At 32.5% G+C, this 13,898-nt stretch overlaps 2 protein-coding genes across 3 annotated transcripts in view; one reads left to right on the top strand and one right to left on the bottom strand.

Annotated features, from left to right (window-relative positions):
* Positions 1 to 79: 79 nt before the first annotated feature.
* Positions 80 to 10,202, top strand: LOC145943949 (adenylate cyclase type 10). Its single transcript, XM_083051868.1, has 22 exons — positions 80 to 193; positions 298 to 434; positions 582 to 796; positions 1,033 to 1,139; positions 1,452 to 1,576; positions 1,671 to 1,812; positions 2,155 to 2,298; positions 2,644 to 2,850; positions 2,942 to 3,216; positions 3,339 to 3,619; positions 3,840 to 3,980; positions 4,049 to 4,201; positions 4,391 to 4,605; positions 5,026 to 5,224; positions 5,314 to 5,508; positions 5,729 to 5,920; positions 6,198 to 6,436; positions 7,791 to 7,930; positions 8,130 to 8,250; positions 8,509 to 8,688; positions 9,621 to 9,899; positions 10,047 to 10,202. Exons 1-22 carry the CDS (start codon positions 80 to 82, stop codon positions 10,200 to 10,202), a joined length of 3,957 nt encoding a protein of 1,318 aa, XP_082907994.1.
* Positions 10,203 to 10,313: 111 nt separating this feature from the next.
* The window catches only part of Cda5 (Chitin deacetylase-like 5), a 59,536-nt gene continuing 55,951 nt past the window's right edge, over positions 10,314 to 13,898 (bottom strand). For both annotated transcript variants that reach the window (XM_083051123.1, XM_083051122.1), the window contains exons 13-16: positions 13,453 to 13,582; positions 12,711 to 13,018; positions 12,039 to 12,237; positions 10,314 to 11,741 (exon numbers count right to left, since the gene is read on the bottom strand). In XM_083051123.1, coding sequence (XP_082907249.1) covers positions 11,577 to 11,741; positions 12,039 to 12,237; positions 12,711 to 13,018; positions 13,453 to 13,582 — 802 coding nt within the window. In that variant the 3' untranslated portion in view covers positions 10,314 to 11,576. The remainder of the gene's footprint in view (positions 11,742 to 12,038; positions 12,238 to 12,710; positions 13,019 to 13,452; positions 13,583 to 13,898) is intronic.

Genomic DNA, 13,898 nt, shown 5'->3' with positions numbered 1-13,898 from the left:
TAATTAATAATTGTTTAATTTTTTTTATTTCTCATTTTTAAAAATGATTTCTACAAGCCTTATTTGATCGTTGTTCGGAATGTGTATTGATTTACATTTAATGCCACCAACAGCGATTTCTGCGATAGCGAAACTAAATCCGGATTTCGCTATGCTATTAAAGAGCTATTTGATAAAGCCGGTGATCCAACAGGTACTATTTAACATAAACTATCTTAGCTGTGATAAAGAACAGAAAAATATATACTGCGTCTCTCTTTTCGAAATTATTTATTAAATATTCTTCGTTTTTCGTAGATTGAAAAGGGTCTATCGTTAAGACTTATGGCGGAGATCAGACAAATTACAATAGTATCCCTCGATATTGTTCCCGAAAAATGTCCAGACAATGAATTAATTCTTTTGGTCGATAAATACTTTCTACTTTTGCACAGGTGTTATGAATATTTACTGATGCAGATGACAAATTTACAAATAAATAATATATAAAATATAAATATATCTTTAGCAATATTAATATTATTATACATTTATCAAGGAGAACAAGAGAAAGAGAATTACTTATTTTAATGTTTATTTAGCATAGTTACGCAATACGCAGGTTGCATTAACACGGTGAATCTATACGAAAAAAATATTCTTTTTGGTATCGTATTTGGAATTCGCGGATGGGACGAGGACAATCAATTTAAAATCAACGAAACTTGCAAAAAGGGCATTACTTTCGCGATGCACGCATTGCAAACAGTAAAAGGCATTGCCGAGGTTCACAACACATTCGTGGGTGTTTCAACAGGTATAACTTTTTCAAGACAAATATGTATATTCTTTTATAGATTTATTTAATTATCTTGCGTTTTATCCGAAGAATCTCTTTCAAAGAATTAGAACATGAAATAGTAAGTTTAATACTTCTATGAATTTAATATTACCACTCAATTGTGCATATATTGTTTCATTGCGATATGGCAATATGATAAAAGTCACGTTTATGAATATAACAATACATCTGTATTGTCAATTTAATTTTAGGAATGGCTTACTGCGGCGTGATTGGACATACCGCTAGAAAGTATTACGCAATTATCGGACCGCCTGTCGATAAAGTTAGAAAAATAATGAATATTTCTTACGATAAGGTAATATTGGCAGAACTTACGATTATCATAAGACATTTAAATTTAAATTTCTATATATATAAAAAAATTAGCTGATCCATTTAAGATAATTATTTTCTTACATATTAATAATATGTAAAATAATTTACTGTGTACTTTTGTAAATAATTTACTGTGTACACTTGTAAAATAATTTATCCTTCTCTCCTTCCTTCTTAAAAAAGTGATATTGTTTTCAATTCGATGATATATTTCCGTGAAAGTTGAAAACAATTATGTAAATATCGGGAATATACGCGTTTCTTGAGTTGTATTCGAATTACGTTTTCGCAGGTCTCCTGTGATTATAACACTGTAATACACAGCTACTTGGAAAAATATCAATTTCGCTCTCGAGGCGTGAGATTGTTTAATCAAACGGAAAAATTTCACGTCTACGAATATCTTGGCGATACGCCGTGAGCATTTAAATCTGTAACAATTAGAGCATAAATCTCTTGTGTCAATCACGAAGTGATGTAAAACGTATCCCTTTTTCCGATATTCGAATAGGATGAGAAAAGATTTGAATGCAACTGCGTCTTTGGACTATTGCTATCCTATTTTGGGTAGAGCGCAAGAATTGGAATGCTTTAACGATATTTTGGACGAGATCGGAGTAAGGGATCGAAAATATTCGGGATTATTAATTAAGGTTCGATTTAAATTTTTCAAAAATCAAGTGAGCGTTTGTAATTCTTAATTAAAGCTACCACGATTCACGTTAGTATTACATCACTGTTACAATTATTAATTAACAAAAATTAATCATTTTGATCTACAACTTTATGTAATAACGCAAAAAATATATAATTATATAAAATCCAAATTTTCTCTAAATATAATTATATTTATACTATAATTATATTATAATAATATTGAGATAAATATATAATTATATTGCTTTATGCGTATGACGATAGAAAGCAAAACTCAAGAATCAAACAATGATTATTCACCATTGCATTTGTTTTGCTAAAATTGATCGTTTATTCAGGGTATCGAGAGATCAGGAAAATCAAGACTTTTAGATGCTTTCGTCACATGCGTTTACAACAGACAAATAAAACCGATTAAACTATCCCTTCACGTGACATACGCAGATAAAGCTTATTCAGTTATACATCATATTATTTTGCAAGTATGGAATGTTCGATTTATTTTCCTAAGTGTTAAAGATAAGTGAGTTAAGAAAAATTGATAGAAATTTATTCTGGAAATTTATGAATTATTATTAATCATTGCGAAATAGAAAAAAATAAAATAATGAATTTTTAAACACTTTAGAAAGGTTTTTATTAATTTTAATTTTCTATTTTTTTTTTAGTATAAATACTTTAACGCTATCATGAAAAATTGATAAAGAATAAAAAGAGAATTTAAAAAATTAAGAAAACTAAATTTTCAATCAAAATTCTCTATCAATTCTCTTTTTTACATTTAGATTTTGCAATGATAAATCGCTTTAAATCCTTATTTCGAACAGATGCTTGAAGCAGAGTATTGTGACACGGCCGAGGAGCGTGAAAAGATATTACTTAGTAAATTAGGTGGTGTTCTCTCTCTGAAAGATTTCTGCTATCTCAACGTTTTAATGAGAGTTCGCTTTCCTCTTTCCGACACTTACTGCACGGATTCTGATTGGCAGCGTCACATGAAGACTATTAGTATCTTTGAAATGATATTAAAGCAGGCAATGTTGTTATCTTGTCTCAAATAAATGACTTATGATATTATCTTAAAAGAATTGTTTTCACACAAATTGAATAATTCATATCTCACAGTTGGAATTTAAAATCTGCATTTTACTCGACGACAGCCACAACATGGACTACATGTCTTGGCAATTTCTATCATCGGCTCTTCATAACGACAACGTTGTTATAGCGCTGACGATGTTGAAGCCAAACTCGTGGGAAGATATGTCCCACGTGGAAGTGGAAATTTACAAAGACAAAAGGTTCATAAAATGTGCATTGCACGGTCTGGATGTAAATCTACTTCCGACATTCGCGTGTCAATTTTTAAACGTCTTGGCGATACCCAGAAAATTAAACAGGTACCGTTCTGAAATTATTTTTGTACAACTTAACTAATGCCATAAAATCTCAGACAGACAATCTGCGACAGAAAAATTGTTGAAACCATACATTGTTGAAATAATGATAGGATTCTTCTTAGGGCTTTACGAAGGCGCAAGGACGGCCATATCGGATGGTGCGAGGCATTGCTGACGTTGATACTTCAGAATAATAGTTTGGACTTCATCAGCATATCGCCTAGTGAGGCGAAACAACGCGATCTCGTTTTTACGGATACCTCTATGGTGACAAAATTGCCAGTCGAGCTGATGCCTGAAGAACTTGCGCCACCTTTACCCTGGTCGCAGATGAGCATGGTGGATGTCTGTGTCACGAATGACAATTATTCCAAGATTACTGATATAGATCACGACATGAGAGGCAAATTTTGTTTATTAATATTCTTTTTGTCTGTTATTTTCAGCCTTTTCTCTTATTTTTCTTCATAACATCAAATAAATTTCCTAGTTTTTCGAGGCAATGTTTGCGACAAACGATATATTTCGAAATTATTCAGAATTTTTCGTGAATCGTGAATTCTATGAATTCATCATTTGAGAATTTTACATTAACTTGTTCATTAAAAACTTGTTCAGTGTAGAATTAATGAGCAAGATCTACTACAAAATGAACCCGTACGAACAGAGTTTGATTACATGCGCTGCTACGCTGGGCAAAGTGTTTAAACGAAGCGTGTTACAAAATGTAATGCCAAACCCGATTCCACCGCATACCATCAGCGGTGAGTATTATTGATCATGATCTATCTGTATGCGTTCTGGCTTACATAAATTTCCTGTAATTCCATAGCCGTTTCCGAGATGATTCGAATGCGAGTACTAGAATGTGCCTCACTTCAGCGACGAGATTTTCACGTCGAGGATCTTATCTTCTGTATAGACAAGAAGCGAAAAACGTTCTCTGATATGCACCATTTATTGTCTTGTCAGTGTCATCACTCACGTTAGTTCAATTAAAAATATTTAATATTTGCTCTTAATTAAAACAAAAATAATGACATCGTATAAAATTTTTGATAAGAAAAATTCGAGTAAATGTTGTCATGTAAACGCTGATTTGTTCATTTATTTTTTTTGGTTTCTTGATTTCTTAATTTCTCGAGCAAATACTTGTGCATTTTTATTCCAGGAGCTTTCGTTTTATCCTCGCCTCTTTATGCGCACTGTAAAATGTTGGAGTTCAAAGTTGACTTATTTCGCAGCATGGTATATGATATGCAGTCGAACGAAGAAAAACAAGAGCATCATGCGATAGCAGCCAAGATACACAGTGCGGACGCACGAAAATGCAGTTCTTGTGGCAATGGTCATTTTCTGCAAGTTCCCAGCAAGGAAATAATCACGGAGGTCAAATCACAATCGTGAATGATAATTAGTGTAAAATGTGTCTCGCAAATAATATGTAGATTCAAAAACGTTGAGAAAATGAATTTTTTTTCGCAAAACTTTCTCTTTTTATGCTGAATGTATAGTATTGCTTTCACAATATGTGTGTTTACTATACAATAGAAAAGAAGCTTCAATTTCTAAATACTTAATCCTTGAATGTTACGGTTTTCTAAAGTTCCGATTGCTCTTTTCACAAGTAAAAAATATAATAAAGTCAATAAATTTAAAACCAGTTTATCATTGCAAAAAATTAGAATTTACCATTTTATATACATAAATAATCAATTAACGTAATTAATTTTTCTTCTAATCCAGTCGTTGTTTATAGAGTATATTTTTTATATTCGGAAAATTCTGATTAACATTTCCTACTTTTAGGAGGAGGAAAGCTCAATAGACTTGCCCAGAATTTCATTGGTTCGTCATCGAACCTTGATTGAAAATCAAAACAATCGAGCAACATTAACGAAATCAAGTATACTTCCTGTGAAAACGATTAGCATGAAAAACGAAGAGTGCGATGTCCGCAGAGTGTCTATTATGCCGACGTATCTCGATAACGAAGAAGAGAAAAAAGGTTGTCGATAATTTTTCATTTCGAGAGATTTTCGAAAAATGTTATTACTATACATTCTCGCAATATAGTTTCAAAAAATGAAGAAAAAGATAAAGGAAGTATAGTAAACGAAACGATAAGATTTTGGAAACGACCTACGAGCATTGCTCCATTAATTACGAAAGATGATCCTTCTACTATATACTATTTAGAAGCGTTTAGTCACATCGATTATCGCAATTGTCATTGCGACAATATCATCAGTCATCTGTTTTGGAAATTGCATCGGTACATTGAAAACAGTGGTAAAATTACAAGCTTTTACTACGCAAAGTATAAATAGTTTAGGAATATTTCGATGTATAAAAGAACTATTATTCTTATATCATTAATACATCGAGATATGTTCCTAAATTATCTTGCTTATTATTGAACAATTATTTTTTTATATACAGTTCTGTATTATATGTATGAAAGACATAATAATACAATCGGACTGTATATATTAATATTGACTTATTTTAGGAGAAGTCGATAAAATGCTCGACTTCCTTATGGAATATAGTGCCGGATTGATTCAAATTGCGCAACCACTTTATGCCATTAAACTGCTATCAATTGCCGCTGAAAGGAATGAGGCTGTCGAGATATCCGAATGGACTGATGACAATGTAGAAAAAAGTATCGCGAATAAGGGAATTATCCTAGCTTTAATGGGTCTGTATTTGCAGATTATTATATTAGATATTATTTATTTCTAAAGAGCGCTCGCAGGAGAGTTTGCTCAATTTTTCGCGTGCATACATCGTTGTTTAATCCGAATAAAGCCCATTCTACAATTCGAATTATCAGAGAAATGATGTAATTTAAATCATCCGTATAAAGTAACCAACACAAATCTCACGAATTTTTAAATTTTACTTATTTTATGATTAGTTTCGCAAATCTCTTCAATACTATTAATATATAATATATTATAATATTAATTATTCAGGCGACGCACATAACGCATTGGGAAATTACGATCAGGCTAAGAAGTACTATAAAACAGCAGTGAAATTGCGAGATGGTCTACTCAAAACGAAAAAAGCCATTTGTTACCGTATAATGTCGAAAATATATTGTAAGATTCGACATCCTCCTCGCTATACCATTAATGAAGCATCGAGGCAAAATATCATAAAGAAACTGGAACTAGCATCATATTTGCGTCGTCTTTGCGTCGCGTATATGGTAAGTAGTGATTTATTTTATGTGATTAAATAGATCAAGAGAATTTGTCGTTTTTGTTAAACATGAAACAAAAAAAAATGAAATTGAAAAACAAAAATTAAACATTTACTTTTCACTAATTAATACAGCCATATATATATAACATTGATTTCTCAAATTTTTTTAACCAGAAAAAATGTTTCTCAATTTTCTTTTTTAAAAACTGAAAATTAATAATTTTATTCAAAATAGAGCTTGAAAAAAACGACAAATTACTTGTGTCTTAAACCATATTATTTTTTCTTCTATCTACGAATTCTCTTCTAACTAAATAATAAGAGAGAGTAATAAATTGAATAAATTTGTACATTACCCCTCTGTTGCTCCGCCATCGCCTGAGTCCTCCCTGAATTTCCTTTTCTTTCTCCTCCTCTTCTTCTTCCCTGTTCGTTCTTCGCTGCTCTTTTATGGCACTCGCGATTAATTATCGTTCACACACTAATTAGCAAAACGCGTGACTTTTTTTGCACGACACTCCCGACGAATTGATTGACGTTGACACATCGACAATTGTTACGTGGTAAAACAATGCTGTAATTAATTATTTTTTTCTTATTAAAAGATATAAGCGTGAATAAATATACATATGAAACTTAAAGTTTCGCAGAATGTAATATTCGGAAAAATATTTCGTCAAAGCTTTACTGAATATATTCGCGCGATATAGATTTCAATCAAAGAAAATACAAATTCCGCGAAATATATATGTATTATCATTGAATTAATATATTATGCCTTCTCTCTCGTCATTCGATAATTCGTATCTATTATTCTATGCTTCTAACCTCACAAAATGTCGAGTATATTGTACTTAAATTTATGAAAATCCAAAACGCGATTCTTTGCGCGAAATATACACCGATAATACGTTGATGTTGCCGTGCTACTTCCGTTTATCGCGAGAATTAATTGCATAATTAATAAACGCAAATAATGATATCGAATAATCGCGAATTATACTTGTTACATACCTGCCCGCTCGCGTCTCGCCATATGAATGTCGACAAAACGACCGCGTATATATAAACAATAGCGCCCTCTATTTGTCGCGCAAAATCAATTTTTCCGAATTTTTCAACGTATACATAATCGCTTTGTTGAAACAGATACTTTTACAAATATAATCTTTAATTGTATTTTTTTTTTTTTTGTCTTTTTTTGTCTATTTTATGTTTTTATTATATTATATATATATATATATATAGACTTTAATTGTCTATAAGAAATTGTTGACCTATTTGAAATTGTTAACTCGTATTGAAATATATTTTTAGAATAAAGAGAAGTTTTATCATTTTTGTATAATTATTTACAGACAGAAAATAAATTAAACACGGCACAAGTTTATGCATTGAAAAGTTTCAAATTGGCTTTTTCAACCATTGGTGGTTTTCTAGAGAAAGGCGAAATATATCTTGCAACAGTTCGAGTTTTGCTTCGCACAAAAAATACTAAGTTAATACAATATATTGAGAGACCTATGCTCGCCGTAATAGAGGCAAAGACTAACTGGAACAATGTCGAAGAAATAACAATGATGGCAAATATTTATCTAATGATGTATCGAATTAGGTATATTCAAATGTATTGAAAATTTATACGAGAGAGAATATCTCTATCTTGAACCAATCTAATTATATACACGTGAAAACAGAGCGCTAAGAGGTGAATTAGAAGAAGCTATAGATATTGGTATAAAGGTTTTAAAAATCTCTGAAGCATTGCATCTTAATCAATTGATGTTCGTTATTCTGCCATCATTAACTCAGATAATGGTATTATTTTCTCGCAAATTTTATTTTATTCATATATAAATTTCCTAAACGATAATATACCTTTTAAATTTTTGAAAGATTTTTAAAGATTTTTAAAAATATTGTGTAAAAAAATTACATGAGATAGCTTATGAATCTCCCGTACATTTTCAGATATTCTTATAACAGTCAGTTTTTTGGATCTTTTATGTCGTTTAAGATGTGTATAATTATTCATTTCTTACCTGCATAATTTTTTTTGCCCAATAATTCGATCAGCTATGGACCAAACGTATCAACGAAGCCGTCGACTTGGTACGAGAGATATACTTTTTAGCGGAGGAGGCTATGGACTTGTCAGATAAAACGTGGTATTACGCTCTTTCCTTAGAATTTATACTGGACGCAGGAGTAGTACTAGACCCGTACGAGACTTTCCATAACTATTATGAAAAATGTGTAGGTAAGAAACGTATTACAATTCATCCCCATCGAAAAATTGCGTTAAAATTAATACAAAGAATTTCTCGTTATTTATAATTTTCCGCGCATGCACACTTTATTCATTTAAAACTGCAACTACTTTAACACGCGTGTGAAAAAATGATTACGCAGCTCAAGACAGATCGAAATTTTGTGTATGGCGCGATCCACAAAGCTTGTGCCACTTATTAACATGCCAGTGGTTATATCAGCTTAGAGTGTAAGTATTTAATTATCTCTTTTTCATTATCGATCTCCTTTTCCACTTCGAAAGTGAGAATAAAAAATAACTGAATTCCAAATATAAGTTTCCGAAATTTATAAATAAAACGTTTTTGTGGCTCATCCTTTATCGTAAGTTTATTCATATCTTCATATACCTTTATAAAAAGATCTTTGCTATAAAAATAAAGCTGAACTCAAAATTATTAATCTGCGTCGTTTAAAAATAAATTAAAAAATTTAATTTTAAGATACGAATAATTGAATAGATTGATTAGTATAGGATTGTTGCTAATCGAAAGATATTGTATATATCCAGGGGACACACGATTACTGACGCATTTACCTCCAGCGCGGAAGAATTTATAAAGGATGTTAGTTGCGATGATTTTTCCCGAATTTTTACTTGCATCAAGGTATTCTCGCAAATTATTAAAAATCTACATTTTTTTCATTTGTTATACATTTTTTTTCATTTGTTATACTGTGCCGATTATTCTCTTCTCCAGATAAATTCATAAAATTTTAAAAATAACTTAGTTTCACAAATCTATCGAATAAATTTCAAGATTGACGTTATCGAATATATGTTTATATATATGGTTCTTTCATCATCATCAGCAATAGATTGTATATTGAATAAAAATGATTACCTTTTTTAAATCGCTTTAATTTTTCTTTTGCAGGGACTTGAATGTCATCTGTTAATGCTGCTCCGTTGCATCAACATGAAGCAAGACGAGCTGTTGGATCTGACTCAAGATATTTCCAAAATTATCAAATGCCTCGGGAACGTTTCCAAGCACGCGATGGTTGTAAAACCGCGTTTGTATTTGCTGATGGCGTATCTGAATGTTCTTCGAGGTCGCAAATCGACCACGCGATTTTATCTGCACAGAGCACAGAAATTTGCAGTTTTACAAGGAAACAAACTTATGGAAGCATGGATCATGCAAAATAAAAGGGTGAATAAATTTAGTTAAAAGTAATGTGCTTCACGATTATCTGATAAGATCAAATTAAATTAACTAAATCTTTGATTTAATACCGGAAAATTATCAGATAATCGATAATTAAATATTCTAGACAATCCGACTAATTTTTTCTTGCAGACGTGGAAAGAGAATATTTACAATAATATGGCGCGATATTGGATGGAGCACGTTAGATCGGCAGATATCGTACCTTGGCAGTACATTCAGCATTTTAACATCAGCACCTGGTCCACTATTCTCTATCCTTTACCGATACCTGATTTACATTTGTAACAAAGAAAATGTAACTGTTTGACACCTTATTTTTTATCACGTTATATTAATATCTATCACAGTTCATGATTATCCCTGTAGATGCTGGCTGGAAGAAAATAATTGTAGATGTTGTAGCGAAATATTTATTTATTAAAGGCATATTACATTTTATGTTCTAGAAAATAAACACGACGATCCCTTCGTGCGCACGATACTTCGTCAAGGCGAAAATTCCTCGATTCTTTCCCTTTTTTTCCACAAAGTGACCTCCGCGCATAATGAATCTCAATCGCGATCAACAGTCATGAATTTGCTTAAATACGGATATCTTCGGTGACCGACGTTTACGATTACATCTCGACGATTAATTATTACGTACTGCGATTTAATTAATTGCTCTATTTGGCCGAATTTGGCCGAGTACGCCAAGGATGTTTGTGAATTTGAGAAACAGAGAGAAAGAAAGAGAAAACGGAAAAAAAAGAAAACAGAAAAGTTACAAAGAAAAAAGTGAGGGGAAAACACGAGAAAAGTGGAAAGAAAGGTGCGCTCGCGATCGCGATCGATCTTCTTCTCACTGATTTTTAAAAAGACAAAGAAAAGAAAGTGTATAAATACTTTAGCTATTCTTCGCGCGACTTTACACGCACGATTTCGTCGCGATGATAATTTTAATTTTAATTAACTTATTTAATTTACCACACACATACGCTTGTCTCTCCGATTCAACTACGTTATTTCATACATTAACTTATAGCATCAGCCAGAATTCACTTAGAGGAAATTGACCAAAAGACAACATGATAGTTTACATAAATTATTTCCTAACATACTAACTAAGTGTTAATTATTTTTTTTCTTTTTGAAACAAAATTGCTACTAATAAAATTTTTATTTACCTTGTCACTGACGAATATAACGATATCTCGATTCGTTAGAGATCCAGCGCAGCTATAGATGCATTCTTAATACAATCCAACGTGGACTCGAAAATTTTGCAGACTTCTTTTCAGCTTAAAACTTGCATCGGCGTACTCGGCCCGAATCTGTGTCCGCTTAGGACACACACGTATAATACTTGAAATTATTTGCCCGAACAGAAGAGTGTCTCCCCCTTTCGCGCGCGTTGCCGCGTCCCCGAACAACACGAAAGTCCAAAAGAGATGTTCAAAATAAGTCAAAATGTGTCTAAAAGGAAATATGTTTAAAAAAGTATATCTAAAACACATCCGCGCGAAAGATTCGCATCTATATCTAAGATATGTCTGTGAAAAGGATTAAGATCTCATTTAGGTCCCTCGATCGCGTCTTTTGGACGTTCGTGTTAATTCGAGTCCTCGTTCGATTCGGGGATTTTTCCCGATCACAACGAAATTTGAAGCTTCCGTCCGCTCATTCGTGGGCGTCGATCTCGTTGTCGATGCGACTGCTACGTATACCGGTCTTGCCTGTCCAGGGATAAATGTCCGGGCACGCTTGGCACGTCTTCATGTATCTCACGCCACTCTTGTGCCAAAGATTGCAGACCTTCGCGTTATTGCACTTCTTGGGTCGGTCCTGCATACATATTTATCGCGATGCAATGGAATTCTTAAATTACAAGATCGCGCTTAGAATACTTCTTGATGAACGTTTCTTGTTAAAGATGAATTTAAAAAAAGGATCAAAATCTTAATATTTTTAAGCTTAATTTTTAACCACTTTGCAATGTTATAGTCGTCCAATACATTTCAACTGCAGTTATCAAAGTGTAAATCAAACATCATATTTGATAAAAAAATATAATGGAAAATTTGTATCATGAATATGTTATTCGTAAAAAGACAGATCTCAGTAAACTGCAAATAGTTTTACCGGATAATGGCATCCAAAGGGTTCAAATGTGTGCAAAAGAGCCAGAGGCGTTGGATTCCTGATCCATTGTATGGCCTGCCAATTGGTAATTATCCATACATCGTCCATCGCGACAATGGTATCGAGAAACGATATAAAGCCTTCTTTATGATGCGGCTGAGTGAACCATGCAGCATGGTAGAACAGACCGAAAGGCGCCCTATTTCGGATAGGAATGCAATTCAAATCTGTTTTATCCTGAATATGTTTATATATTCAGACGAATAATTTACGAAATTTAAAAAAAATTTAATTCTTTATTTCTCGAGAAACTTACGCGATGGAGCTTTCCTAATGCGAGATTTTAACTCGAATCTATATATATCTAAATAAGCATATTTTATGCAGAAAATAAAAGAAATTGAATTTCATTGAACAGCGTAAATTGATATGCATCAATATTATTTATGCAGCAATATTATATTTCCTAAATTGAAAACTTTTAAAAATCTTTCCCAAGTCACACAATACATTCTTCCGTTTAAAAGTCCCAGGTGTTAAATCGTAAACTTATAAAATTAAATGCGAAATGTTAAAAACATTGATATTAACCAGAGAAATCGATCACATAATTATTCGATTATTTATTTTAACAATTATATTCGCGGATGCTAGAATAGACATTTTACTAACCTGTTAGTCGTGTAATGCCTCTCGAAATTCTTAATGAGCATCTTGTACACGCCATCCGGAGTCGGCGGGTTGCTGCAGGCATCTCCCATGGAGCACCTACCTCCATTGAGATCTTGCCACATTACCATAGGAACTTCCCACAATCCTGGATAGGATCTCGTGGGACAGGGTGGTATCATGCAGTCGTGGAAGAGTTTGTAATCCAGCGTGTATGGCCAACTGGGCGGTCGATTCTCGTAAATTGGCATGGAAGAATCGTACGTGAAGTTTGTGTCCCACAACATCTTGAACATATTGTTCCCTCCGACCTGCGACACCAACCAGTGTTGCATAGCAATAATTTGCTCTCTTGAACGGTGAAGAAATTTTTCGTAATCTCGTAAAAGAGATCTCACCATATCACTCAAGTCAAAATTTCTTTTCTACTTTTAATCTCAATTTTTTTACATCTAGTATTTTGATACTTTAAAGAGTAAGCTTACTCTCCTAAATCTATTTAATCTATAATTATACCGAAAACTTTTTTGTCAAATCTCTAAATTGTTTGTTTATTTCAAAATAACAGCATTTAATTTCTATATAAATTAAATCTATCGAAATCCTCTAGACAAACATTCAAAAACTCGAGATTGAAAATAGGAGTAAAAAATAAGAGCAAAAATTTCGAATCACGTATCTTTTTTGTCGTATAATTTTTTCAATATTATACACACACGATGCTGATAAATAAAATTCAAATTACCGATAAGAAGGGAGCCCTCATTCCTCTGACATCCTCTAATTTGACGCCTCCATATGCAGCCAGAATTTCACGCTGTCCAGCAACTTCTCGCGCCCACTTTCGCGCCGCAAATTGTTCGCCGAAACTGTGCCTGTTGCCAAGATATATCGTTGTATCGATCATTTGAGTTATAAAGAATTAACTTTTACGGCGCACGAATCCTAAATTAGCTGACGACGCACGTTGAAGAAATACTTTTCCTTCTTTCTTTCTTTTTTATTACATAAACACAGTTAGCACACAGACATCTCGTTTGAACGTTACTTTTACAAAACAACGATATCAAAAGCTGACAAGATATTTAAATCGAACCAGGTGAAAATGATTTTGTAAGAACCAAGTTTATTATAATTTTATTATCATAATTTTTATATTAGTTTATAAAATTTTAATGTAGAGCAAAATGG

Source organism: Prenolepis imparis, unplaced genomic scaffold (assembly GCF_030444845.1).
Source record: "Prenolepis imparis isolate NDT839.2.m4 unplaced genomic scaffold, iyPreImpa1.0 SCAF_12, whole genome shotgun sequence".
NCBI classification, from domain to species: Eukaryota; Metazoa; Arthropoda; class Insecta; order Hymenoptera; family Formicidae; genus Prenolepis; species Prenolepis imparis.
Note: the sequence above shows the minus strand (reverse complement) of the source record. Positions and strands in the feature narration are given on the sequence as shown.

Coding starts and splice junctions, on each gene's coding strand:
- LOC145943949 (XM_083051868.1), top strand. CDS start 80: ATGTGTATTGATTTACATTTAATGCCACCAACAGCGATTTCTGCGATA. Junction 194..297: donor TAAAGCCGGTGATCCAACAG/GTACTATTTAAC, acceptor CGTTTTTCGTAG/ATTGAAAAGGGTCTATCGTT. Junction 3,620..3,839: donor TATAGATCACGACATGAGAG/GCAAATTTTGTT, acceptor TGTTCAGTGTAG/AATTAATGAGCAAGATCTAC.